The 26,256-nt window shown below is 45.5% G+C and overlaps 1 protein-coding gene across 14 annotated transcripts in view; it reads right to left on the bottom strand.

Annotated features, from left to right (window-relative positions):
- Window positions 1-26,256, bottom strand: part of PHF14 (PHD finger protein 14) — a 1,035,579-nt gene that overhangs the window by 355,413 nt on the left and 653,910 nt on the right. For all 14 annotated transcript variants that reach the window (XM_085630765.1, XM_085630766.1, XM_085630773.1 and 11 more), the window contains one exon: window positions 2,618-2,735. In XM_085630765.1, coding sequence (XP_085486891.1) covers window positions 2,618-2,735 — 118 coding nt within the window. The remainder of the gene's footprint in view (window positions 1-2,617; window positions 2,736-26,256) is intronic.

Genomic DNA, 26,256 nt, shown 5'->3' with positions numbered 1-26,256 from the left:
AACTGGTGAGTTTCAGGACCAAGCTCTGCCTCGGGTACAAAACCGGGTACACTAGTATTATAGGAATTTGTATAAAGTCTGGTAGAGGTTAGGGGTGCACTAAATTGTAGGGTGGCCTCAGTGGAGTCTGTTTAGTTGCTTGCTTACTTGCAAGCTGATTCCTGGTTACAGTCCTGGGGCCGGCATTTTGGCACCGGGTACACAATGCACATATATCAACAATTAAGTGCTGCCAGAGACCAGGTAATGTGCCAGGAACAGCTGTACTATCAGCACTTGTGTGGTTTCTGGTGAATCAATTTGTAGAGCGTCCTCAGCGACATTTGGATAAATAATTGTGTACTGGCTAGGGAGCAGCCATTTTGATATTGGGTGAACACCGCACCGGTTTCTCAACAATTAAAATCTTATTGTCGCTTGTATTGAAGAACAGGACGATTAAGCTAGAGCCAGTGCTTGTGGAATTGTCATTGACATTGCCAGTTGTCAAGTGCGTTTACTGTTGCAGAAGGTGTGTTGTAATGCTGCATTGCTGGTGAGCCACCAAGGATTGCTTCAGCTGCAAAATTAGGCACAACGATCCTATAGGCGCTTGAGTAATGTCTGGTGATTGCTAGGGGTTCATAAAATTGTAGGTCGGGATCAGCGACGTTTGATTGATTAACTGGTTATGGAGCTGCCATTTTAGTATCGGGTGAAAACTGCGGCGGTTATCAATAATTACATTTTTATTGACGTTTGCAGTATTAGGTGGAGCAGAGCAGTTAAGCTAGCGCTTGTAGCGGTTATGTTCCATATAGGTACCCTATCATAGGATCAGGTAGTCACCTAACCCTTCACCTATATTCTCCCTACCATTACACTACATAACGATTCTTAGTACTGACCTTTTACTTAGTTACAGAAATGTCCAAAGATGACATGGGGTGTTCTCCGAAAAGCTTAAGCCTCATTCATTATGCATGAGGATTCTTGGACTCACAGCAGGAGAGCAGGCCTACCATCTCCTGCATAATAACTATGTATAAGGGTAATTCCTTCCATCATTCTAAGTCCGACATGACACAGCAAGGTATATCCCCAGGGGGTACCGCTTTTGGGATATATACAACATCTCCTGCTGAGATAGTCAGAGGAGAAAAGGACTTCCATGCCAACACACTGACGCGAGACGCTGAGGCTCCTGCACGCAGATACTCCAGCTCGCAGTGGTCTGACATCCCTTGCGGGGTGTTCATCTCAACACCAAGACGGGGTCCCACAGACTATCACTTCAGGTAATGGGGTTGACTTTATCCTAGAGGGATTCTTGGCTTTACACCCACATACATGCTAGGTACATTCAAGTACATCTAGTTAGGGACACATCGTAGGAGTACGAATTTTACTGTCCTGTATTTAATATATTTGCCTGTATTCATTCTTTTAGCACAGTGGTAGAAAATCTACCATCCTTTTACTTCGTTAGAGCTTAGAATCATTTATATCTGTTACTGTCTAATGGTTGTTTCAGCACACCTATTTTATACTAGAATGACGATGGTTCAATAAATGCTTATTGAAAAACGTGCACACCGTTTATTCTGTGTATCTCTCAGAGACGAAGTGAGCACGAGTGACTGAGCAAAAAGTAGTACGCTGTTTCCACGATTCTGAGGGATCAGGGTTGTCATGTTCAATAGTTGCCAAGAACTATTCTCTCCTTGGTAAGAGGAGTTTCTAGTGGCACTGTGAGCTAGCTGGTATACAAGCTGACCTATCTGGTAGAGGTGTCCAGAATCAGTCTGACGCCAATCCTACAGTATATCTTGTCTTAACACGCAGATCCTATATAGGTTTATAGGAACTACACAACATTGCATTACATGGTCTCACTTGCTTTATTTGCATTTCAGTGTTATTTCAAGTCCTAATGGCAACCGCCATTGCATGTGCCAGTGCGCCTTTGGCCTCAGAGATAGTAGTGCAGGATCGGGCGACCTGCATTAGCCGTAAGCGATGTCTTGATTTGAGACTTTATGTGGTGTTATATAAGATATCATCCTAATCAAAAAAAATACCATGTCTCCATTTCTGTCTCCCTCATTCACGATTTTCAACAAGAAGACCGAGTTTTTGATGTAGGACTGTCAACCTGGATCGAAGCTGCAGGCTCATGCCGCCAGCTTCCTCAGTCTACGAACTGTAAATGCCTTCTCCAGTATGTGGTATAGGCAATAGCAGTATTTTCATAAACCATAGTGTTGATGGGCAAGCCATATCACGGTCAAAAGTCCTCTCATGATATAGTTTCCTTCTGTAATAAATGCACCCTGTTTTAAGAAGTTTACTGTAGTAGAATTCTAAATAGAGTTGTTGATCTCAGCCACATATCTCCCTGTTACTGTCTGATAATGTATCAGTTGATCGCTGAGCAGCAGCGGGCACATCTTACTATATAGTACATCAGGGAGGTCCCAGAGGTTACTAAAAGCAATAGAACTCACAGAACAATAGATGAAAGGGTAGTTAAAGTAATGGCACCCTGACATTTGATTCACACTAAGTTCATCATGCCATTACACAATATAGACTTGTACAAGATGTTGTAACTCTAGTCTAGTTCCATGGCACTTACCTTAGAAGACGAAGAATCACATTCCTGGCAAATCCATCCATAACCTGTCTGTTTAGGAGACTTTTTCAAGGGAGGGTCCAGGCAGCCAAAATGGTAACAAAGCAGGCACTCATCACATCTGAAAGAAATACAGACGAGTAACACTTTAATATCATATTGTTTATTAGATGTTACTGTTGCAAATATATCATTTAGGAGATTGCCATGGTTTTAATATTACACACCATGAAACCTGGCAACTCTTTACAAATATTTTGAAAACAATGTTGGAAATTGGAAAGAAAAACATTGAAAAGTTAAACCTGCACTGAACGCATTGTGTTAGATAGTTATAATTTTCTCACTTGAGTAGAAGTCAGCATTTGCACTCTGTTTCATTCAAGCTAAATTATGATAATGTAAATTTGTTGTTGGCTACAATTCAAAAAAAGATGATGAAATATTGTTATCAATTATGACATTTTAAATATTCTAGTAGCTCATTAAGATTTCTGATTCCCTTTTCTCAAACATGGAACTTCTTTAAAATGTCACAACAGCTTTGGGAAGGCTTCATCGTGTGAGGAAGAACATACAATATCAAGTTACATTTTAAAGCAAGATATGTTTAACTTACCACTGCAAGTTCAATCACATCTGGCAAAATGTACAGCTAACAATCTAATTTCTCAGGCAAGTCAAAACTTCAAGGTTTCATGATGTCATAGTCATGGGAAATAATGTGCTACATCTGCAGTGCAGATGAGATAATGATGAATCCCTCTGACATGATTGACAGAATAAGTGGCCTGTGATGCAAATTTGACACATGTTCAAATATTTAAACCACCATGAATATAAGAATCTAGCCAACCACACCCACACTTTCGCTAACGGACAAGTAACTTACCTTTGGTAACGCCTTATCTGGTGGAGACATGATCCAGCCACAGATTCCTTACCTTAGAACTTCCAGGCATCAGGTTAGATCCAGAAGATTTTTCTTAGCAGTACCCCTGCGCGCCTGTAGGTGGCGTCAGTCGAGTACGTGTGACCTCGTCGGCATTGTGTTCATCGTAAAGTCTGCATCATCAATAGAACCGCCATTCCGGCGAGCTAACGTCAGTAGTTTTCATGCATTTCCACACCAGAAGCAAAAGCCATAAAGTGACTGACCATGGTGCGTTAAAAACAGAAGCTATGGCCCTGAAGGGGAACAGCCCTAACGCTAAAAACAATTCCAGAGTGCAGGGAGGATGGGTGGGACGGTAAGGAATCTGGGTTAGATAATTTCTCTACCAGAGAAATCATTACCAGCTGTAAGTAACTTGTCCATCTGATAGAGGCATCTAGCTGCAGATTCCTTACCTTTGAACAGATACCCAAGCAATCCCTTCCCGGAGGTGATACTGCGGAAGAACATTAAAGTAGAAAATCATACAAGACAAAGCAGCCAAACAGACACTCCTTGCAAACCTGGGAACCTAGGCAATAGTCTCTGGCGATCATGAGCAGAGAGGCCCACGTGGCCGTTTGGCAGATTTCAGCAATGGGACCACCATGCTGGAGGGCCGTGGTAGCTACCTTTGCCCAGGTTCAATGGGCCCTAAGGCCTTCAGGAGGCTGTTTCTTTGCTAAGGCATAACATATTTTGATACAGAGGAGAACCCAGCGTGATATGGTCTTCTTTTGGACAGCACGCCCCTTCTTTGCTACCACATACCCTATAAAATGCTGGCCTTCCAACAGGAACTCTTTGGTGCGACCGGCTCCATGTCGTATGGAATGAGGATTGGGGAGGTGCTGCCGGTAGGCGTCGAGGACCTCGGGGGAGGACGCTGCTTCGGGGAAGGTTGCTAAGGAGGTGTGACCGGCACCGGTCCGGACTCAGGAACAGGTCCAGTAGGAGGCCATGGCGCAGGGGCCAGAGAAGAAGGCGCCGAACCCACGAGGACTTCTCTCTCATCTGAGCCTGCGGGGCCCGAGGGTGCGCTGGCAGGGGAGGACACCCAAATATGGCGCATATGGCGACATTAAACTCTAAGTTGGGCGGAGTCGCTCCTGGCCCCCGAAAGGGAGAGAAACGCGGAGCTGACCCAGGCACCTGCTCCGCAGAGAGGGGCCTCAAACTCAGAGGTTCCTCCATCTCATCACGCGACGGACAGGGCGAAATCGAAGCACACTTCGACTTCTTGTGCTTTTTATGGTGCCTCTTACCTGACTTCGATGAAGAGGACTTCAATCCAACGGAGCGGTGCTCAGACCTTCCTCTCGATCGGGAGCGAGATTGATGAGGCTGCCTCCATGGTGCTGGACAGCGGGCAGCGATCAGCTTTAGGGACTGTTCCCTCAAAGCCTTCTGTGCCTTGGCCTGACAATCGGAGCACGATCCAGTGTTGTGGTCGCGCTCCAGGAACCAGAGACGCACTAAGTGGGGTCCATGACTGACATGGCGCAATGACAGGCGCTGCACGGCTTGAACCCCAAAATCTTCTTGTTAGATATCCCTAGCACATCAAAAAGAGTAGACAAAAGTTTTTTTAAAAAGCCTGTCGAAAAGGGACAGGGTAAGCTCTCTTCAACAGATCTGTGCTGGCTGGCGTGGAAAGAAAATAACTGATGTCAGTGTGCCAGAGTGGCGGTTATACTGACGACACAGACGAACACGATACCGCCAATGTCACATGGAGAGGACCGACACCATCTACCGGCGTGCAGGGGTAGTGCTAAGAAAAATCTTCCGGATCCAGCCTGATGCCTGGCAGTTCAAAGGTAAGGAATCTGCGGCTAGATGTCTCTATCAGATTATTTTCCCATGAAGTGCCTTTCTAGGCATCGGATGACGATAATCCCAATTGTGGGGTGGGTGTTCATCACAAGTATGCATTCACTTGCAAACATAGGAGTGAAATGAATCCAAGTACTCCAAAATTAAGCCTTAAAAGAGGGTTATTAGATTAATCCTAATGGGAGAAACGGACAGCCAACCACCTGGATAGGAACTCTAAACCACAGTATTCCACTAAGATCAGAGGGCAGAGGGTTTCATGGGGAGCATGCACCACAATACAGACGGATGCTACATTTCTCTCTTCTTCGATGAACATAAAGGAAAAAATATAATAATATAAGTAATAACCAAGAACTAAAAACAAGGAAATACAGTACAAGATTATAAATAGTATATATGAACATACATGTTAGTCAAAAGCCCCTTTCAACACATACAACACAAAGCAAGCCTAATTCAGTTACTGCAGAAAATACTACTCCATACGCGCTGATTTCTTAAGCATCGTTGTGCTGGATACTCTCACCCAAACTTCGTTCCTACTCATGGTTCTGTACTTGTTCCCTGCATCCTTGTAGTGAACCAGACATGCGGGTAATTAAAAAAAAATTATATTCCACACAGTTCCATCACTCAGTAGTAAGGTGAATCTGTCCACTCTTTTGAAACTGAAAAACGCAACCGTTTCCCAACACTGGATCTCACCCAATCTCTTTCCAGGAACCTCGCGTGTAGGTTGGCCTGAATATCATCACTGCAACTACCACCCACATGCTTCCCTACAATAGTAGCTTCAACATTATTATTCATCCATCCCGCTGAAAAGCAGTTTATTAGATGAATCTTAACAGGGAGGGAACACCTAACCAACTGCCTGAAGAAGAACCCTAAAGAACAAGTTACTTACCTTCGGTAACGCTTTTTCTGGTGGATACAGTATCTGCCTGTGGATTCCTCACCTTGTGAATATTCCCTGCTTCAGCATTCCAAGGAATTATTTCCCCAGCTCTCTACGCCAACGTCATAATAGCACGGCTCCGCTCGCGACTCCGTATAACGTCACCGGACCCATAAGAGAGCCACGTCGGCATGATGACGTCAGTTCCACCTATTTTTTCCGTGCCTCCGAGGCAAACAGGTGGACCAAAAACAGATTCAAAGTATACACAGTATACAACATTCGAACAAATATACATAGTACATAAACAAAAGGAAAGCTAAAGAACATAAGCATTTCCTACAAGTGTACCAGATAGAAAGAGGATACAATGTTAAACAACATGTCAAACAAGGCATCCTTTAAAGTATACAAAGGTGGACAACGGGGAGGCGGGTGGGTCAGTGAGTAATCCACAGGCAGATTCTGTATCCACCAGAAAAAGCGTTACCGAAGGTAAGTAACTTGTTCTTCTGATGGATAGATCTGCCAGTGGATTCCTCACCTTGTGAATAGATTCCCACAGCAGTCCCACTCCTGGAGGAGGGTGTCCACCTTCTTATACCAAAAAGTCCTGCAAGACAGAGCGCGCAAAATGGCCCTCCCTCCTCATCTCAGTCTAAGAAATAATGCTTTGCGAAAGTATGGAGGGAGGCCCAAGTTGCGGCCTTACAAATGTCTGCAACTGGAAGACCCCTGGCCAAAGCAGAGGTGGAAGACTTAGCTCTAGTTGAATGAGCTCTAATACCCTCAGGAGGAACCTTACCAGCAAGGCGTAGCAGATCTTGATGGTTAGGATGATCCACCTGGACAGAGTGCGCTTGTGCACAGCTTTGCCTTTTGAGTGTCCAATATAGCCGACGAAGAGCTGATCTTCTAAACGAAAATCCTTTGTTCTGTCCAAATAAAAGCTCACTGCTCTTTTAGGGTCCAAGCGGTGAAGTCTCTCCTCCTCCTTGAAAGGGTGAGGGGGAGGATAAAACACAAGGAGAGTAATGGACTGCCCCAAATGAAAAGGAGTAACTACCTTAGGTAGGAAAGCAGCCCTGGTCCTGAGGACCATCCTTTCAGCATGTAAGGATAAAAACGGGGGTTTTGAACTAAGAGCTTGAAGCTCACTCACCCTCCTTCCGAGGTTATGGCTACAAGAAAGACCGTTTTAAAGGACAACAGTCTCAAAGGACAGCTATGAAGGGGCTCAAAAGGGGACCCCATCAAAAAAAGTTACAACTAAATTAAGGTCCCACTGTGGCATTACAAAGGGAGTAGGTGGAAACCTGTTAGTATGACCTTTGATAAATCTTTATACAATAGGAGATTTAAATAATGACGGCTGATCTGGAAGACAGAGAAAAGCCGATAAGGCTGATAAATAGCCCTTAACCGTGGCCACAGCACAACCCTGCTGAGCCAAGGAAAGAGCAAACTGAAGCACATTTGACAAGGGGGCCTTTAAAGGCTCAATGGATCTCTCTCCACACCATTATACAAACTTAGACCATCTATAGGAATAAATAGACTTAGTGGAGTGTCGCCTGGAAGATAATATAATATCCACTACGTGCGGTGGGAGAGAGAAAGAACTCAGGTTGCCCCGTTCAATCTCCAGGCATGAAGGTGCAGGCTCTGGAGGTGGGGGTGTAGAATCTGCCCCTCCGACTGCGGGAGGAGGTCTGACCTGAGAGGGAGACGGAGCAGAGGGTACGACGAAAGGTGAAGTAGATCTGTGTACCACACCCTTCTTGGCCAATCTGGGGCGATCAATATAACTTGGGCCCGGTCTTGGCAAATCTTCCTCAGAACCCGAGGAATCAAGGGTATGGGAGGAAACGCATAAAGGAGTTGTGAGCCCCAACTCAACTGAAACGCGTCCCCCAATGCCCCCTACATCGAAAACTGGAGACTGCAGAATGACGGGCAATGCGCGTTCCGTTGAGTGGCAAACAGGTCCACCCAAGGAGTCCCCCACGTCTGGAAGACATACTGAACTACCTCTGGATTAAGCCTCCACTTGTGATCGGCGGAAAACTGTCGACTGAGACTGTCCGCACGCACGTTCAGCACCCCGGCCAGATGATTCCCCATCAAGCAAATCCGATGGCCCTGAGCCCAGGACCAGAGTCGCAAAGCCTCTCTGCAGAGACGTTACGACCCTACTCCTCCCTGCTTGTTGAAATACCACATCGCGGTAGTGTTGTCCGTCAGGACTTGAACCGACTGACCGCGAAGGAAAGGGAGAAAAGCCTTGAGCGCCAAATGTATCGCCCGCAATTCTAGAAGATTGATATGAGACAATCTTTCCTCTATAGACCAAAGACCCTTGATCTCCAGATGCGCACCCCACCCTAGGGTGGAGGCATCCGTTATCACTGTGGCCACCGTTGGAGGAAGATGAAAGGGCTTTCCTTGAGACAAATTGCCCTCCACGCTCCACCAAGACAGATCTGCTGCAGCTTCTCTGAAGATCCTGACTGACTCCCTGAGATGTGCTGATACCACTGCTTGCGGAGACACCACTGGAGCGCCCTCATGTGCCAGCGTGCATGCTTGACTAACAAAATGCAGGAGGCGAACAGACCGAGCAGGCGAAGGACCTTCAGAACTGGAACAACCGCTCCATTGTGGAATAAAGGGATCATGTCCTGAATGTCGAGAATTCTTTGTGGAGGAGGAAATGCTCGACACACAGTAGTGTCCAGTACTGCCCCTCTGAACAGGATGCGCTGAGAGGGCACCAGGTGAGATTTGGGCACATTGATTGAAAAACCCAAGTTGAATAACAGATGAGATGTTACCTGCATATGATGTTACCTGCATATGATGTCAGTATAAGTAACAAGGGAACCCGGTAAAGGTAGCTAAGGACCACGGGTGAATACGTATTTTTGTTAACAATAGTCCCTAGCGTAATCTTGGTTAGGAAAACTAATTCTACATAGACTTCAATGAGACCTATGTGAGTTCCTCCTGGGTCCAGCCGGACAGAGGAGCATTTAATCTTGAATATCAAAAAAATCAAAAAAATAGTGAAGACTGATGAAACAAGGGCACAATCCTGTACCGAGTTTTCAACAGAGAGGAAAAGGAAGATCAAGAAATTAGAGGAAAATACAAAGTAATAACAGGCAAAAAGGCTTTGGAGCGATCATGGAGGCTTACAAAACATTAATCAACTTAAAGTAAGCTCTACCAAATAGTATCCACAAAACATTTACATATTCAGTACAGTGTCGAACTATTATAACAAGTCGACGTGACGTTTCGATCCCTGGCTCCTATTATAATGGGATCATCATCAGGACTATAGGATATTTCAAAAATGCCTGGTTTGATTAGTAAAGCCTGTGGACGTTAATTGAAGGAAGGAAGGGGAGAATAAAATACATAAAATCAGCATAAGGTATGATAATACTCAAAAAACAACAAGACAACAGTCAAACGGCAATTCTGTGCTCAGGAGTAGTGCCGCATGCGACAGAAGGTGATGGAAGTAATAAGTGACGGTGCCATAATTTAGTGGTGTATATGGCAGTAAGAGAGTAACAGCACGAAGATTTCGTGATGGATGATATCATGCTGGGGGTTGTCCCACAAGTATCGGTTGCTAGAAGAAGTGCCTAGTGTTGGGCAAGAATCGTGAGTTTAATAATCAATAAAACCTTTGGAACATAAAGAGAGGTTCATGCGTCGGTGCGGCAAATAGTGTGCGAAGCTGCGGTCGTGCTGTGATGGAGTGCGCGGCAGGAGTGTGAGTTGTGTCAAGGAATGACAATATTGTGAATTCCGCTCTTGTGGGAGAGCGGACGTAAAACGAGGCAGCGAGATAAGTCACGTAATAGGAAGTGCCTATGTTGGTGTCCGATTAGGAGATAGTCAAAGGACTAGGTCATGCTTACCGATTGGTAGGTAGGAGGGGGGGGGGGGGGGGAAAGGGGTTTGGAAGAAAGACGCTTGATTGTAGGAGCGCGTCTGGTGCGATGTCTGGGCGGCAGCTAGATAGGCTGTCTGTAGTACATCAAGGGTAAATTAGCTGACCGTGGAAGTTCACCAGCGGTATTGGATCTGTAATTGAGTCACATATTAGAAGGTGCCTGGGGCGGTGACCGGGCAAGAGACAGTAAAGTGTGGAGGTTAGGCTTACCAGGTAGGTAGAATGGGGGTAGCACGCTTTGGATTCAATGGATGCGGGAGTGCGTCTGCGGCAATGACGGGGCGGCAGCTGGATAGGCTGTCCGTAGTGCATCGGAGGCTAAAATGGGACGGGAAGATAATATCCAAAAATGCGTGAAGGGACAATGACATAGAATGCACTGAGCACAAGGCTTGTGTCAGGAGTTGCCCCATGGTTAGTCAGGGAGAGAAGTAAAAATGCTTACCTCAACAGGAGGTTGTGGCGACACGCGTGCTTTGATGAGAATGGCGAAGCGCGTCTAGTGCATTAATCCAGCGGCAGCAGCAAGGGCTGTCCGCGTTCTAGGTTGGAGCTAAATGAAGGGGAAGGCTCGTTAGTTGGCGGGAAATGGGGCGGTGGGTAGCAGGGGTTGTGCGGGCTTAACGCTTACCTCGTCTGAGTCTCGCAGCCACAACGAGGAGTCCGAGTCAACCGGCAATGGGGACTGGGCTGGAGGCTATGATGTTTGGTATAAATAGAAACAATAGTGAAAATAAAGGTAGTACAGTGTCAGGATGGTGCCAGAAACGGCGTGAGTGTGGGGGCCATTTTGGAGTGGGGAAAGAGGTGATCATGTGACTTGATAAAATTGAGACATAAGCATTTAACAGTTAATTATCAGTCACATCGGTTATAAAAACGGTAAAAATGCAAAGCAGTTATAATTAGCGAACAATTAGCATGTAAATTGTATGTTTAGGTTGTTTTGTAGACTATTTCAGTTTCAGCCATTTCAAAGGTGTACACAGAGGGAAAGTCTCTTCGTGAATAAAGTTTTAAAGGAGCGTTGTCCAATCTTCGGACCTGTTCAGGCCTTTTCTAATTGAATCATAGGTGATGATTGCTTTTAGTTCCTCTTTGTTTAAGATCTGGGCCATGTTGCCTCCACGTTGTGGTAGTTTCAGCACTTTCAACACTGTCCAGCGAATATCATCCTCATTGTGATTGGCCTCTCCGAAATGATCGACGAGTGGCGCATTTGGAGTCTTGCACCGGATTCGGCTTCTGTGTTGGCAAATTCTGGTTTTTACTCTTTGTGTTGTTTGGCCAATATAGACCTTTTGGCATGGACACATGATGAGGTAGATTACATTCGCAGTGTTACAGTTGGAAAAGGAATTGCTGAGTGAAGTGATGTTATTAAACGTGAAACTTTTCCCTTCCATTGAAAAAACACAAACATTACAATTTCTGCATTTGAAATGCCCTAGAATGGGCGGAAGGCCCCAAGTTCCCTCTAGAGTGGAAGTATTGACAGTAGAGGGTAGAGCAACTTTCCCTCCTCAAAAAAGGCTTATCATTTGTCCCTACAGTGCCACCCAACTTTATGGAATTACATACAGAACTTCTCAGATTTTTTAGGCGCATTCGCCTCCAAGCATTTTTCCAGCTACACCCCACCCCAGAACAAATTCGAAACACTCCCTTCCGTCCACCATCCACTTTCTCACCCTCAGCGGGAATGATCCCCTCTGAAATAATCACCTTTGAAAAAATGGTCCTAAAAGATCTCGCCATTATTCAGAACAACAAACATTTCATTCCTTTCAATATTACATTGAAAGAAAAATTGGCAATCGGTCAACTTAAAGAGAATGACTCGCTAATCATCAAAAGTGCAGACAAAGGTGGGGGTATAGTCCTTCAGGAAAAGGCAGCCTATATAGCTGAAATACAACGACAGTTGGACAATAAAGATCACTACTTGTTACTGGCAAAAAATCCCACCAAAGACATTCAGGAACTCATTCATAAGACAACCACAGAAGGCCTCCGGACTGGTTTTCTTTCTAAAAAAGAATTCACCTTTCTAAATGTAAAAACACCACGCACCCCAGTCATATACACACTCCCCAAAATCCACAAAAACACAACCAACCCCCCAGGCCGCCCCATTTTTTCAGCCTGTGGTTCAATCCTAGAACCATTAGGCGCTTATGTAGACTTCTTCATCAAAGATTTTGTTCCCAATACACAATGCTATGTTAGGGATTCAATGGCAATGATCAATCTCATTGAACACCATCCATACAATCCTGCATCTGAAACATTATGTACTATGGACGTCGAATCACTATATACCAACATTCCACAGACAACTGCTTTGTTGGCCATAAAAAAGATCCTTGACTTAAGACCACGTCCCCATGCAGTTCCAACTACTTTCATTTTACAACTCCTTGAAATCTGCCTCACACGTAATTTCTTTCTTTTTAACAACACCTACTACCAACAAATCAAAGGTACCTCAAAGGGCGCAATTTTTGCCCCAAATCTGGCAGTATTGTTTATGGACCAACTAGAATCCAATGTCATCCTCACTGATTCAAATCCGTTCTTTCCGTGTATTTGCTTCTGGCGCAGATATATAGACGACATCTTTATAATCTGGCAAGAGAACACGGAGTCCTTAAACTCTTTTGTACATTGGATGAATAATAATTGTTCATGCCTATCATTCACTGTCACAACTGACAAAGAATCTATTGCCTTCCTAGATCTTTCAATCTTTCACTCTGAAGGTGAATTACTCACACGGCTGTACCGCAAACCAACAGAGCGGAACACCCTATTGAATTACACCAGTAATCACCCAAGGGCCCTCAGAGACTCCCTGCCCTACTCTCAGTTCCTTAGAATAAGGAGAAATTGTTCTTGCAAAACCGACTATTTCAGAGAAGCAAACTATCTTTCATCAAAACTGAAAGCAAGAGGCTATCCAAAGAGAATCGTGAAGAATGCCTCAAAACGTGCATGATATTGTCCAAGGGAAATCCTGCTGACCCCCAAACCCAAAAAATAAACACAAAGAATAGCTTGTGTAACTACTTTTTCGCCAGTTTCTAATAAACTGAGAAAAATGATACTCCACCACTGGCCAATTTTGAACGTAGGAACACTCACATTAGACAAACCACTTTTTGCCTTCAAAAAGAACAAAAATCTAAAGGATCACCTGATCCGTGCTGCTCTACCCTCTACTGTCAATACTTCCACTCTAGAGGGAACTTGGGGCCTTCCGCCCATTCTAGGGCATTTCAAATGCAGAAATTGTAATGTTTGTGTTTTTTCAATGGAAGGGAAAAGTTTCACGTTTAATAACATCACTTCACTCAGCAATTCCTTTTCCAACTGTAACACTGCGAATGTAATCTACCTCATCATGTGTCCATGCCAAAAGGTCTATATTGGCCAAACAACACAAAGAGTAAAAACCAGAATTTGCCAACACAGAAGCCGAATCCGGTGCAAGACTCCAAATGCGCCACTCGTCGATCATTTCGGAGAGGCCAATCACAATGAGGATGATATTCGCTGGACAGTGTTGAAAGTGCTGAAACTACCACAACGTGGAGGCAACATGGCCCACATCTTAAACAAAGAGGAACTAAAAGCAATCATCACCTATGATTCAATTAGAAAAGGCCTGAACAGGTCCGAAGATTGGACAACGCTCCTTTAAAACTTTATTCACGAAGAGACTTTCCCTCTGTGTACACCTTTGAAATGGCTGAAACTGAAATAGTCTACAAAACAACCTAAACATACAATTTACATGCTAATTGTTCGCTAATTATAACTGCTTTGCATTTTTACCGTTTTTATAACCGATGTGACTGATAATTAACTGTTAAATGCTTATGTCTCAATTTTATCAAGTCACATGATCACCTCTTTCCCCACTCCAAAATGGCCCCCACACTCACGCCGTTTCTGGCACCATCCTGACACTGTACTACCTTTATTTTCACTATTGTTTCTATTTATACCAAACATCATAGCCTCCAGCCCAGTCCCCATTGCCGGTTGACTCGGACTCCTCGTTGTGGCTGCGAGACTCAGACGAGGTAAGCGTTAAGCCCGCACAACCCCTGCTACCCACCGCCCCATTTCCCGCCAACTAACGAGCCTTCCCCTTCATTTAGCTCCAACCTAGAACGCGGACAGCCCTTGCTGCTGCCGCTGGATTAATGCACTAGACGCGCTTCGCCATTCTCATCAAAGCACGCGTGTCGCCACAACCTCCTGTTGAGGTAAGCATTTTTACTTCTCTCCCTGACTAACCATGGGGCAACTCCTGACACAAGCCTTGTGCTCAGTGCATTCTATGTCATTGTCCCTTCACGCATTTTTGGATATTATCTTCCCGTCCCATTTTAGCCTCCGATGCACTACGGACAGCCTATCCAGCTGCCGCCCCGTCATTGCCGCAGACGCACTCCCGCATCCATTGAATCCAAAGCGTGCTACCCCCATTCTACCTACCTGGTAAGCCTAACCTCCACACTTTACTGTCTCTTGCCCGGTCACCGCCCCAGGCACCTTCTAATATGTGACTCAATTACAGATCCAATACCGCTGGTGAACTTCCACGGTCAGCTAATTTACCCTTGATGTACTACAGACAGCCTATCTAGCTGCCGCCCAGACATCGCACCAGACGCGCTCCTACAATCAAGCGTCTTTCTTCCAAACCCCTTTCCCCCCCCCCCCCCTCCTACCTACCAATCGGTAAGCATGACCTAGTCCTTTGACTATCTCCTAATCGGACACCAACATAGGCACTTCCTCTTACGTGACTTATCTCGCCGCCTCGTTTTACGTCCGCTCTCCCACAAGAGCGGAATTCACAATATTGTCATTCCTTGACACAACTCACACTCCTGCCGCGCACTCCATCACAGCACGACCGCAGCTTCGCACACTATTTGCCGCACCGACGCATGAACCTCTCTTTATGTTCCAAAGGTTTTATTGATTATTAAACTCACGATTCTTGCCCAACACTAGGCACTTCTTCTAGCAACCGATACTTGTGGGACAACCCCCAGCATGATATCATCCATCACAAAATCTTCGTGCTGTTACTCTCTTACTGCCATATACACCACTAAATTATGGCACCGTCACTTATTACTTCCATCACCTTCTGTCGCATGCGGCACTACTCCTGAGCACAGAATTGCCGTTTGACTGTTGTCTTGTTGTTTTTTGAGTATTATCATACCTTATGCTGATTTTATGTATTTTATTCTCCCCTTCCTTCCTTCAATTAACGTCCACAGGCTTTACTAATCAAACCAGGCATTTTTGAAATATCCTATAATCATGATGATGATCCCATTATAATAGGAGCCAGGGATCGAACCGTCACGTCGACTTGTTATAATAGTTCCACACTGTACTGAATATGTAAATGTTTTGCGGATACTATTTGGTAGAGCTTACTTTAAGTTGATTAATGTTTTGTAAGCCTCCATGATCGCTCCAAAGCCTTTTTGCCTGTTATTACTTTGTATTTTCCTCTAATTTCTTGATCTTCCTTTTCCTCTCTGTTGAAAACTCGGTACAGGATTGTGCCCTTGTTTCATCAGTCTTCACTATTTTTTTGATTTTATTGATATTCAAGATTAAATGCTCCTCTGTCCGGCTGGACCCAGGAGGAACTCACATAGGTCTCATTGAAGTCTATGTAGAATTAGTTTTCCTAACCAAGATTACGCTAGGGACTATTGTTAACAAAAAAACCTGCATATGATGTTGCACCATCTTTGGCGACTCTGCTTTCAGAAGCCAGTTGTCTAGGTAGGGAAAAACCGGAATCCCCGACCTCATGAGACGGGCAGCCACCACCGCCATCACCTTGGTGAAGACTCGAGGTGCAGTAGTAAGACCAAACGGAAGAACCGCAAACTGGTAGTGTTGCGATCCAACCGTAAAACGGAGATACTTCCTGTGCGACTTCAGGATTGGGATGTGGAAATACGCATCCTGCAAGTCGATCGACACCATCCAGTCTTCTTGCTGCAATGCCTGAAGAACCTGTGCAAGGGTTAGCATCTTGAATTTCTCCTGCTTCATGTAAAAGTTCAAGATTCTGAGGTCCAGGATTGGATGCAATCTGCTGTCCTTTTTGGGAATCAAGAAATACCGTGAGTAGCATCCCTGACCCCTTTCCTGCTCTATAACCACCTCTATCACACCTTTTTGTGGCAATGCAAGAACCTCCTTCTGCAGAAGCAGCAGATGGTCCTCTGAGCAAAAACCTTGGAAAGGAGGGTAAGGAGGAGGAAATTCCCAAAAGGGAAAGGCATACCCATTCTCCACAAGGTTTAAAACCCAAAGGTCCGTCGTGACCGATTTCCAACCTTGTAGAAAGTGGGACACCCGACCCCCAAAAGGCCTCACATGATCCAGGATGGGGATCTAGGGCTGCTTCCCTGTAGCATCATTGGGAGCAGAGGAGGCTGAGGAGGAGGAGGGATTGTGGCCAGAACCATGCTGACCCCTTTGCCTTCCTCTATAGGATCTATAGAGGTGATTTTGTTGCTGCTGCCGAGGTTGACGGAAGGAACGAAAGGATGACCTTCCAAAACCCCTATACTTTTTGAAGCCAAACCCTTTTGATTGTGACTGCAAACCTAAAGACTTTGCAGTAGCTCTGCTATCTTTGAATCTCGGCAAGGCGGAATCTGCTTTCTCACCAAAAAGCTTTTCCCCATCAAAGGGTAAGTCAACCAGAATGGGCTGAACATCAGTTGAATAACCTGAAGAGCTGAGCCAAGCTTGCCTTCTAGTAGCTATGGAAGAGCCCATAACTCTGGCCACAGAATCAGCCGTATCAAGGCCTGACTGAATAACTTGCCTAGCTGCAGCTTGAGTCTCAGAAATAACTTCCATAAAAGAACTCTTCTCCTCATCAGGCAATTTGGAAGCCAACTGTTTCACAGAGTCCATCAATGCATGGATGTAGCGGCCCAACAAGCAAGTGGCATTGGTTGACTTAAGCGCCATACTTGCAGAAGAGAAGACCTTTTTAGCTGACTGCTCAATCTTCTTTGAGTCCCTGTCAGCTGGCGCTTGCGGAAAAGCCCCCGAAGATTGTTTTGAGCAAGAAGCTTGTACTACAAGACTCTCTGGAGAAGGATGAGAGGAAAGGAAGCCCGGATCCCCAGGAGCTACTCTATACCTTCTCGCCACAGCCCTGGAATCAGCAGGCGAAGAAAGTGGCTTGCGCCAAACGTCCATAATAGGATCCAAAATTGCTTCATTACAAGGCAACAGAGGCTTGACAATAGAAGAAGGCGAATTAAGGACTTCTGTCAATAAGTTCGGCTTATACTCCGCAGAAGGCAACTGTAAGTCCAATAGCTTCACAGCCTTCTTAATTACTAAATGGTAAAGAGCCAACTCTTGAGGCGGAGAAGATCTGGAAGAAGAAAGTTCCCACTCAGGAGTAGTGTCCAACCCACTAGCCTCCTGAATGCCTTCAAATTCATCCATGGAGTCACCCACTTCACCTTCCTCCACTTCATCTGCTCGATATTGTTCCTCCTCTATAAGTCTTTGAGCCTCTCTTCGAGAGCGGATCCTAGGACACGGCGTCAGTGGCGCCGTACGCGGAGTCGGTTGCGCCGATGGATTCCGGCGGCATCACACGCGGTGCAGCTGGACTCGGTGCCGGCGTCGAGGGAGGTTCCGAAGAAGGCACGCGATCCAGACGAGGCCGGGAGGATGGCTCTCCAGACGGCGCCGGGAACTGCCATGACAGCGCCATCAGCGAGAAGGGCGTAAATGGTGCCTGAGCATAGTGTTGTGGCACGTCCAAACTGAACGCCATTGGACCAACGGGACCTGAAGGTGCACCGGATGGGAAGGCTGCTCTCTGGAAAACACCATACATAGCATTAAAAAAATGCGTCGGATCCGCACCCGGAGTCAGGAAATGCGGGTATGGTTTTGAACCTGAATCCAGCCGAGGAGTACCTGGAGCCGGAGCCGACGGATCCCCTACTGGATCCACAGGTTCACCTTCAGGCACAGGAGAGAGTTCAGCAACCTGATCAGGCTCAGCGTCGGAAGCTTTAGAATCCATCGGCGCCGGAGACTGCGCCGGTGTAACCTTTGGCGAAGGAGACTTCTCCGGTGAAACACGAGGAGAAGGGGAGGGCGAGGGAGAGACCAAGTCCTTACTTTGACTTCGAGGCGAAGACAACCTCGAAGCCCTACTCATGCTTCCTCTTCTTCTTGTGTCTTCTCGACTTCGACGAGTGCGAAGTCGACAACTCCGACTTCGATTTATCTCTTTTTCGACCTCTGCCCTCCTTCTTCGCCTTAGCCATGAACAGCTTCACCTCTTTTTCTTTAAGGGCCTTAGGATTCATTTTCTGCAGCAGGAACAATCCTCCACGTCGTGATCCGACGAAAGACACCATAAACAATCTTCATGGGGGTCAGTGATGGACATGTGGCCCCCACATTCCCTGCACGGCTTGAAACCTGACTTCCTCGACAAAGACATGAGTACTTTGGAAGCAGTAACCCACAAGGAGACTACAAAGTAACTCTACAATCAAGGAGAGTACTGGAAAACCGTTATGCGTCGACGGCGCAGAAAAAAAGGAACTGACGGCTCTCTTATGGCTCTGGTGACATCATACGGAGTCACGAGCGGAGCCATGTTATTATGACGTCTACGTCGGCGTAGAGAGCTGGGGAAAAAATTCCGTGGAATGCAGGTGCAGGGGATATTCACTAGGTGAGGAATCCACTGGCAGATGTATCCATCAGAATCACAGTATTCCGCTTAGATCTCCAAGGGCAGAGGGTTCCACTGGAAGCACGCACCACAAGACAGCAGGATGCTACAAGGAGTTTGTGCTATGAGTTTATTTAGCTGTTTCAGTAAGTGCCAACATGTCTTATGAAACTCCAAAACAGAAGTGGAGATAAGGAAATTTGGAAATGACAGATCAAAAACATAAGCCTAGACTCTTCCTTTCCACATTATATTATTAACGACTGGCGGGTGAGTGTGGTTGTGGTGATGCACTGGAGGGCGCAGCAGAAATAAGTGTTTGCTGTAGGGTCACGTATGCAGTTATAAAATCGACTGGGATGTTCGAGTTCTGCTCCCTCACCTCGCCTAGCATGTTGGTTGGGTTTACAACACAATTTATGTATGCCAGGACACGCTTTGTTGAACTGTGACGCATTCTGTGCACCGAAGGACAGAGGAATCGACTTAAGGCTATTAAAACCGGCACTGAATTTCACTGGAAGAAACTATCTGACCTTCTGATATTTATAAACAATACACCTTTAACGGCTGTGGAGTTAGTGCCACAGTCTTCTATTAAAAGGCGCGAAATTAATCTCGGTGCTCTTCAGGATGCAGGCGAGGGGCTGTAAAGGCCACTTTGGCTGTAAACGGTATTATAGGCGGGTGAAAGATACCACGGGTTCAGGGGAGAGACGCCTTAAGGTAAACCCGGGGGGGATACCTTGAGGGTGGCAATGTGTAATATATCAATATTCTTCACATGAGGAAGTAAAATAGAAGGTAAAATACATTTTTTAAAGTAGAATGGCTGCTGGGATATGTACATAGTAGAACAGTGGCTGCTTGGGTCTGAAATAAAAATACCTCCTCTGGCTCGTGCCCTTGGAAATGTTTTAGGCGAGCCAGCCTGCCGTGTTTGAGCTGCACATGAAACAGCTTTTCCTCTTCATAATTAACTAATTATGTTCTAATCAATAGTCGCGATCCCGATTCCAGAATGTAAATCAGATAAACGAGGTACCGGCGGAGGGAGGTCAGCTTCATTTTATTACAAAGCCCACAACACTTGTCCAATTTCATTCCGGAGCGTCTGGTGGCGCAGGGGGGAGTCTTATCAGCGGCCCTCAGACAGCGGGCCGAGCACGGGGAGAGACGGGGGGCGAGCACGGGGGGCAACGGCCGGCACTCACCTGGCGGAGTGGGCGAAGCAGAGGGCAGCCACCGCCAGCGTTTCTGTTTTATTCCCTGTCATGTAAATTTACAAAGAGCTGACTCAGGCTCAAGGGGGTAAAAAGAGGCTGCTTGGCATTCACGAGACGGCAACTCTCCTCTACCGCCGTAAAAGCAATTACCTAGAAGCCCCCAAAACACAGCATTAATAAGCTAATCTTTAAATACAACTTCAAAGAACATTGCTTCAGAGGCAGCAGAAGTCTCTCTCTCCCGACTTGTTTCCACGTCAGTGCACAAATGCCAACACGGACACGGGGAAAGGTAGAACATGCCGTCCCTCCATGAAGCGAAGGAAATCAGAGAGAAAGATTTACATACACTGGGAGAGAAAAGGCAGCTACCTATCCAAACAATATCATATGAACCACTGAGAAGAGAAAATAAGAAATGTTATTCAGATCTCATTAGAAATTATTTCAGCTACAGCATTACCCATGTTATCTGGCACTTTACATTCTCGAATATTCTAGTAAGTACTACCTTCCTGGCTTTGCAAAGTGCTGATTAGCCACATTTGCTGAAGGGCACCCCCGTGACCAAATATCTATCTTAACTGACAAATCAGCATTTGACTGATTTAGTATATTTGGTTAACCGCTAGCCACTCTCAACGGATGCCCCATTAACCGAGGTTGTATAACATGCACATTTGAGTATTTAAGTGTGCCAAAGACATTACTTTATTATTATTTTAATTTGCTCTACACACATTAGAACAGAATATACAATACCCACACTCCGCCGGAAGATCGCTCTCCCACTGCCACTGGCTACCATCACCGCAGAGCACACAGAGGGGGAACACCTGTTCACAAACACTTTCTTTTAACTAGTACTATGTGATGTCCTTGTAGTACGTTAAGGTAGTGCTTGGTGCACACCACCTTTTACCACAATATTATGGTAGTAAGTTTGCAGAGGCGGTAACATGATTAAGTGAGTATTTTATGTGTGGCGTTGTGCTATTGGTGTGATGTATGCTGTTGTTTTTTTGTGCTGCAATATTGCAATGTGATGAGCTGTACTTTGGCTATTGCATTCTGTTTTTATTGGGCTCCGTTACGTTTTAATTGTGCTATGCTGTTTTTGGTATGTTATGGTATTGTACTGTGTTCAGTTGTTCTCTTGAGATATGCCAACAAAAGATGCTATGTTTCCATGAAAGCAGCAGCACATTTGTGTGGCAATCAACCATTTACCACTGTAAGTTGGTGCAATACTGCTCATACCCGTCAACCTACTGTAGCCCAGTTTATATGATATGACCCCAACTAGTTTCACTATCTACTCTGCACATCATCATCCACTCACTTTCAAATAACTCTCTTCATTCACCTACTTCTCCTCCACCCCCCTCCAGTCGACCCTCCTCTGCTTGCGGTCATTTTGCCCTGCAACCGACCTTCCCTCCTTTGTCCGTGTTGCCCTCCCACACCCACCGGACCTCCATTGTCTGTTGCCCCCCCGGTCGCCGGCCCTCTGGTGTCCATGTTGCCCTCCTCCACCTGCTCTCCATCCATTGTCCATGTTGCCCTTGACACCTGACCTCCCTTGTTCGTGTTGCCCTTGCCACCAGCTCTAACTCTGCTGCTCACCATAGCAAAAAAAAAAAAAAAAAAAAGCATTATGAAGCAGCCTGCACTGGCCATGTCATATGGCTTTTTTTTCCCCACACCCTCAGTTGTCCATGTTGCCCAGCCGCAAAGGCCCTCCCTCCGTGTTGCCTCTTGCTCTACCCCCACTCCCCCCGAAAGAAGAAAAAGTGCTATGATGTAGCCAACGCTGGCTGGGTCACAGCGCTTTTTTTTAAGCTTTCAGCTGTGCTGCTGTACATGACTACAACCACGACAAAGTCCCTACTTCACGTAGGGTGACCTATTGGGTATGTGTTCCAGTAATGCCGGATGAATGTCATTTTTAGGTCGCGCATCAACGCGCATGTGCTGTGCAAGACCTGGTGTCATCAACAATACCATTCTATTCCCTACTGTTACTCACCATTGGTCAGTCTCTTGCGTCGCTCTTCTTTACTGCCTCATAATTGGTACAGCCCACAATACATCACTTCACTTGTTCAGCAGAGGAGCACCGGCTAAGTACGCTATCATTACCCTTGCAGGGCTCTTCTAATACGTTAAGAGCACTACTTTTTTTACTGCCCGGTACTGCTTTTCGTCTGGTTTATTGAGCAACACTTTTTAGAAGGACTAGTTCATTTATAAGTATTTTTAGGAATGGGGAGTTTAAGTCATTTGTCAGCAATCACAGGATGTTTGAGCCTCCCGCCTGACTCAAACCTAGTTCTCCAGCTTCAAAGTCACCGCTTTGGCCATTAAGCCACATCCTCGCTAACTCTCTAAACAAGCATTTGCAATGCAATAGGTCTCGCATTTGCGAGAGTTTGAGCTAATAGCATTTTAAATCACAATGCCTTTTATTGATGTTTTAGAAACCAAAACGTAAATAAAAGGCATAATTATTTACAAAGACTCAAACTCGCATAAATACGAGATCTATTGCATTGCAGATGCTGGTCTTTTAAAGACGTCTGTGATAAGGCGCGCTGTAGACCGTCTCCAGTGGACGAAACTTTCACGCTGGTTTCAGACCGTAATGTCATCATCGGACACGTACATTTAATATGTTGACTGAATTATTAGATGCAGAACTAGACCGGCTGAAGACAGGCTCCAAACCGTTGCCTAATTTCGTTACCCACTTGCTATAATCACAGTTGAGGTCTAGATTCCTGCTCCTCTGTGACTCGCTCTTTAAGAGGGCTGGGACAGCATTGAAAGACTATTTGAAACTGTCCTCATTGTGCCGTGAATTTTCTTCCTTAACATTACAGGCAGGGATGGTTTAAGCATGGTCGGATTGGTAAAGCAGCCACCCCGATTCTGACAATGAGCTGGTATCTGAGAAGCAGCATAGTGGTCAAAATAGGTGATCTGTCTTTGCTGTTCTGTTCAGATGCCACCAGGTTCTGCCGGGCTATTTGGCCAAACCTCCCCTCCACCCTTCCTACAATAAGAGTCTGAGATCCTGGGTGGAGGTAAGATTTATTAATGGTAAGCAATGACGACATGCATTAAAAACAAGCATTTTGAATGCAATAGGTCTTGCATTTGTTAAAGTTAGAGATGGTGTTGAAAAAGACCATTTTTTGTATTTTTATTTTTTTTATTTGCAGTTGAGTAATTATATTTGCATAGTGCTATTGTCATTGGTATAAAAAAAACAAAAGCAAAAAATATTGTCATTTTTAACGCCAGCAGCTCTAACTTTAACAAATGCGAGACCTATTGCATTGCAAATGCTTGTTAATACTTGCCCTTAGCTCCATAGCAAGCCCAGGTTGTAGCACAGTGTTTTTAGCAAGCACCAGTTAACATTCTCTATTTCACGTACAATACGAAGCTCGGTAGCTGTAGTTTTAATTTCGCCATAATAGCATTCTCTCATAAAACGGAGGGTTTGATAAGTTGTGGCAGTTGTTTGGAGGACAGAGTATGCCGGAAAGTAGTTTTTTAGTGTCAAGACAGGGAAGTACTTATTTAAGGTTACCAAAAGGATGGATGCTTGATTTTCCTGAAAATTTTACAGGAAACAGTGGTCCCTGAAAGCAACAAAAGGTTAGTGGTTCAATGAATATAGCCTCAATCGGTTCTATATTACAGCCAGTGTCCAGCCGGCCAAAGGCAACTTTAATATACAAAATATAGTAATATTAAGCAACCAGATGCAAGTTAAATCTCAGTGGGATACAAGCCTGTATCCTACAACTTACATATCGCATGGAAAACAAAGTGCGAAAAAAATCTTTAGGCAATTTACAAGGATGTTTCAAGCAGTAAATACTTCAAATAGTGAAACATCTAATACATATAAGGTCACCTTCACAATAAATTACATATAGTATATAGAATGTGTAAGGTGGACAACTGTATCGACGGCGTTTCGATCCTTATCAGGGGGATATCGGATCATCATCAGGACTAATTAAATAAAATTGCCCGTATAAATATGCCTCGAGAGTTCACAGGGTGTGAATAAAAGGCATCAAAGGAACGAGGCGATCTGTAGAATCCCAGGTGTCGTATGTCAACCTCAAGGGGAATTAAGCGGCGGCGGGATTTGATGGTAACCACGGCATCAGGGACACGGAAGGAAATAAGATGGGTCCCAGGTGTTTCAGGCTCGAGGGAATATAATGGCCGGCGGCTTAGAAAATCCGGAGAGGAGTTTGGACCACAATAGGGAATCCTCCTCGTGGGTTCGGGAGGGTAATGTTCCGTGGCCGCAATCGATGTAGAATGTTTGAATCAATTTTATTTAATTAGTCCTGATGATGATCCGATATCTCCCTGATAAGGATCGAAACGCCGTCAACACAGTTGTCCACCTATTTGAAGTATTTACTGCTTGAAACATCCTTGTAAATTGCCTAAAGATTTTTTTCGCACTTTGTTTTCCCATGCGATATGTAAGTTGTAGGATACAGGCTTGTATCCCACTGAGATTTAACTTGCATCTGGTTGCTTATTATTACTATATTTTGTATATTAAAGTTGCCTTTGTCCGGCTGGACACTGGCTGTAATATAGAACCGATTGAGGCTATATATTCATTGAACCACTAAACTTTTGTTGCTTTCAGGGACCACTGTTTCCTGTAAAATACTAGTTCCCGAGGTCCCTGCCCTATTCCTCCGGGTGCCCTTGTCTCCTTTGACATGATTTTCCTGAAAAGACACGGGTCTTGAAAGTGCTACACTGTTTTGCATGAAGATTTTTCTGTTCTAGACCAGAAGATTTTGGCATTGAAAACCATGTGTATAAACTAGCAATGATGTGCCATTTTTAGCCTTTTTAATGAAAACCCATTAATGTGGTCCTCCTTTTTTTAGGTCACGCCTTGGCAGCGCATGCGCTGTCTCAGCGAGACCTAAAGTAATCTCTATATGTTGGCAAGCAGCCGGTAGTTTTTCCTGCTGCTTGCCATTGGCTTAGTGTTGGCGTACTGTTTCTTACCTTGTTTTTCAGTGGCCCAACTGACTTCTGTGTAGTCCGGAAGCAGCTGCCACCAACTACAGTTTTAGTCTGCACTGTTTCGGACTTTTTGTTTGTCTTGCGCATCGCTGCCTGACCTAAACATGGCACCGGCGCATGCGCAAGACAAACAAAAAGCCGTCCAGTGTGTGCGAGGGCCGAGGGGTGGGCAGCGCATGCTGTTTGTTTAACTGGCCGCCTCTTCCCCGCTAGCCCCGCACTCCTCTGTGACCCTCGGCAAAGAGCAGCCCTCTCACTACCACGATAATGGAGAACAGGGTGTTCTGCTGCATTGCCTTCTATGCGTCGGCCCTGGTTCTGCTTTCAAGGGGACCATTAAGAGCAGACAGCTCTAGTCGGACAGATTGGGTGTGAGGTCTTGCGGGTGTCTGGTGTGTGGTTGTCCGTGTGTTTGACTGTATGTGCCTCTGTGTGCGTTTTCAGCTCCCCATTCGTGCTTTAACTTTTATTTTGTGAGTGCAGACTGCTACAGACATGAGCACTGGACTTGGGGTCTCCCATGCAGAGCCCTACTTCAATCATCAGCTGACAACTCTGGGCCACACACGCTGCAGGAGAGAGGACGGCTGGCCATCCGGCAGCACTTCCTCGTTTTCCACGGTCGCCAGTGCTTGTTTTATTTTCACCACGCACTTTGATTTTTTTAAGCAGCCCTGCATCCCTGTGCTTTCACAGTAGCTGCTGCATACACCGTGGCATGTGCGTGGTCGGCACCAAGTCCACGCTTACAAAACTCCTCACTGCAGTGGGTATCATGTTTATCATCTGCCTGCCGGAGCTGTTCAAAAGGCACGAAGGTAGGATTAAAGCTTTAATGCCTACAGGCCTCCTTCGGACTCAAAGGAATGCCAAATGTGTCAAATAAAAGGGCAATTTCTTCCCAGTCCGCGCGC

Source organism: Triturus cristatus, chromosome 10 (genome assembly GCF_964204655.1).
Source record: "Triturus cristatus chromosome 10, aTriCri1.1, whole genome shotgun sequence".
Lineage (NCBI taxonomy): Eukaryota > Metazoa > Chordata > Amphibia > Caudata > Salamandridae > Triturus > Triturus cristatus.
Note: the sequence above shows the minus strand (reverse complement) of the source record. Positions and strands in the feature narration are given on the sequence as shown.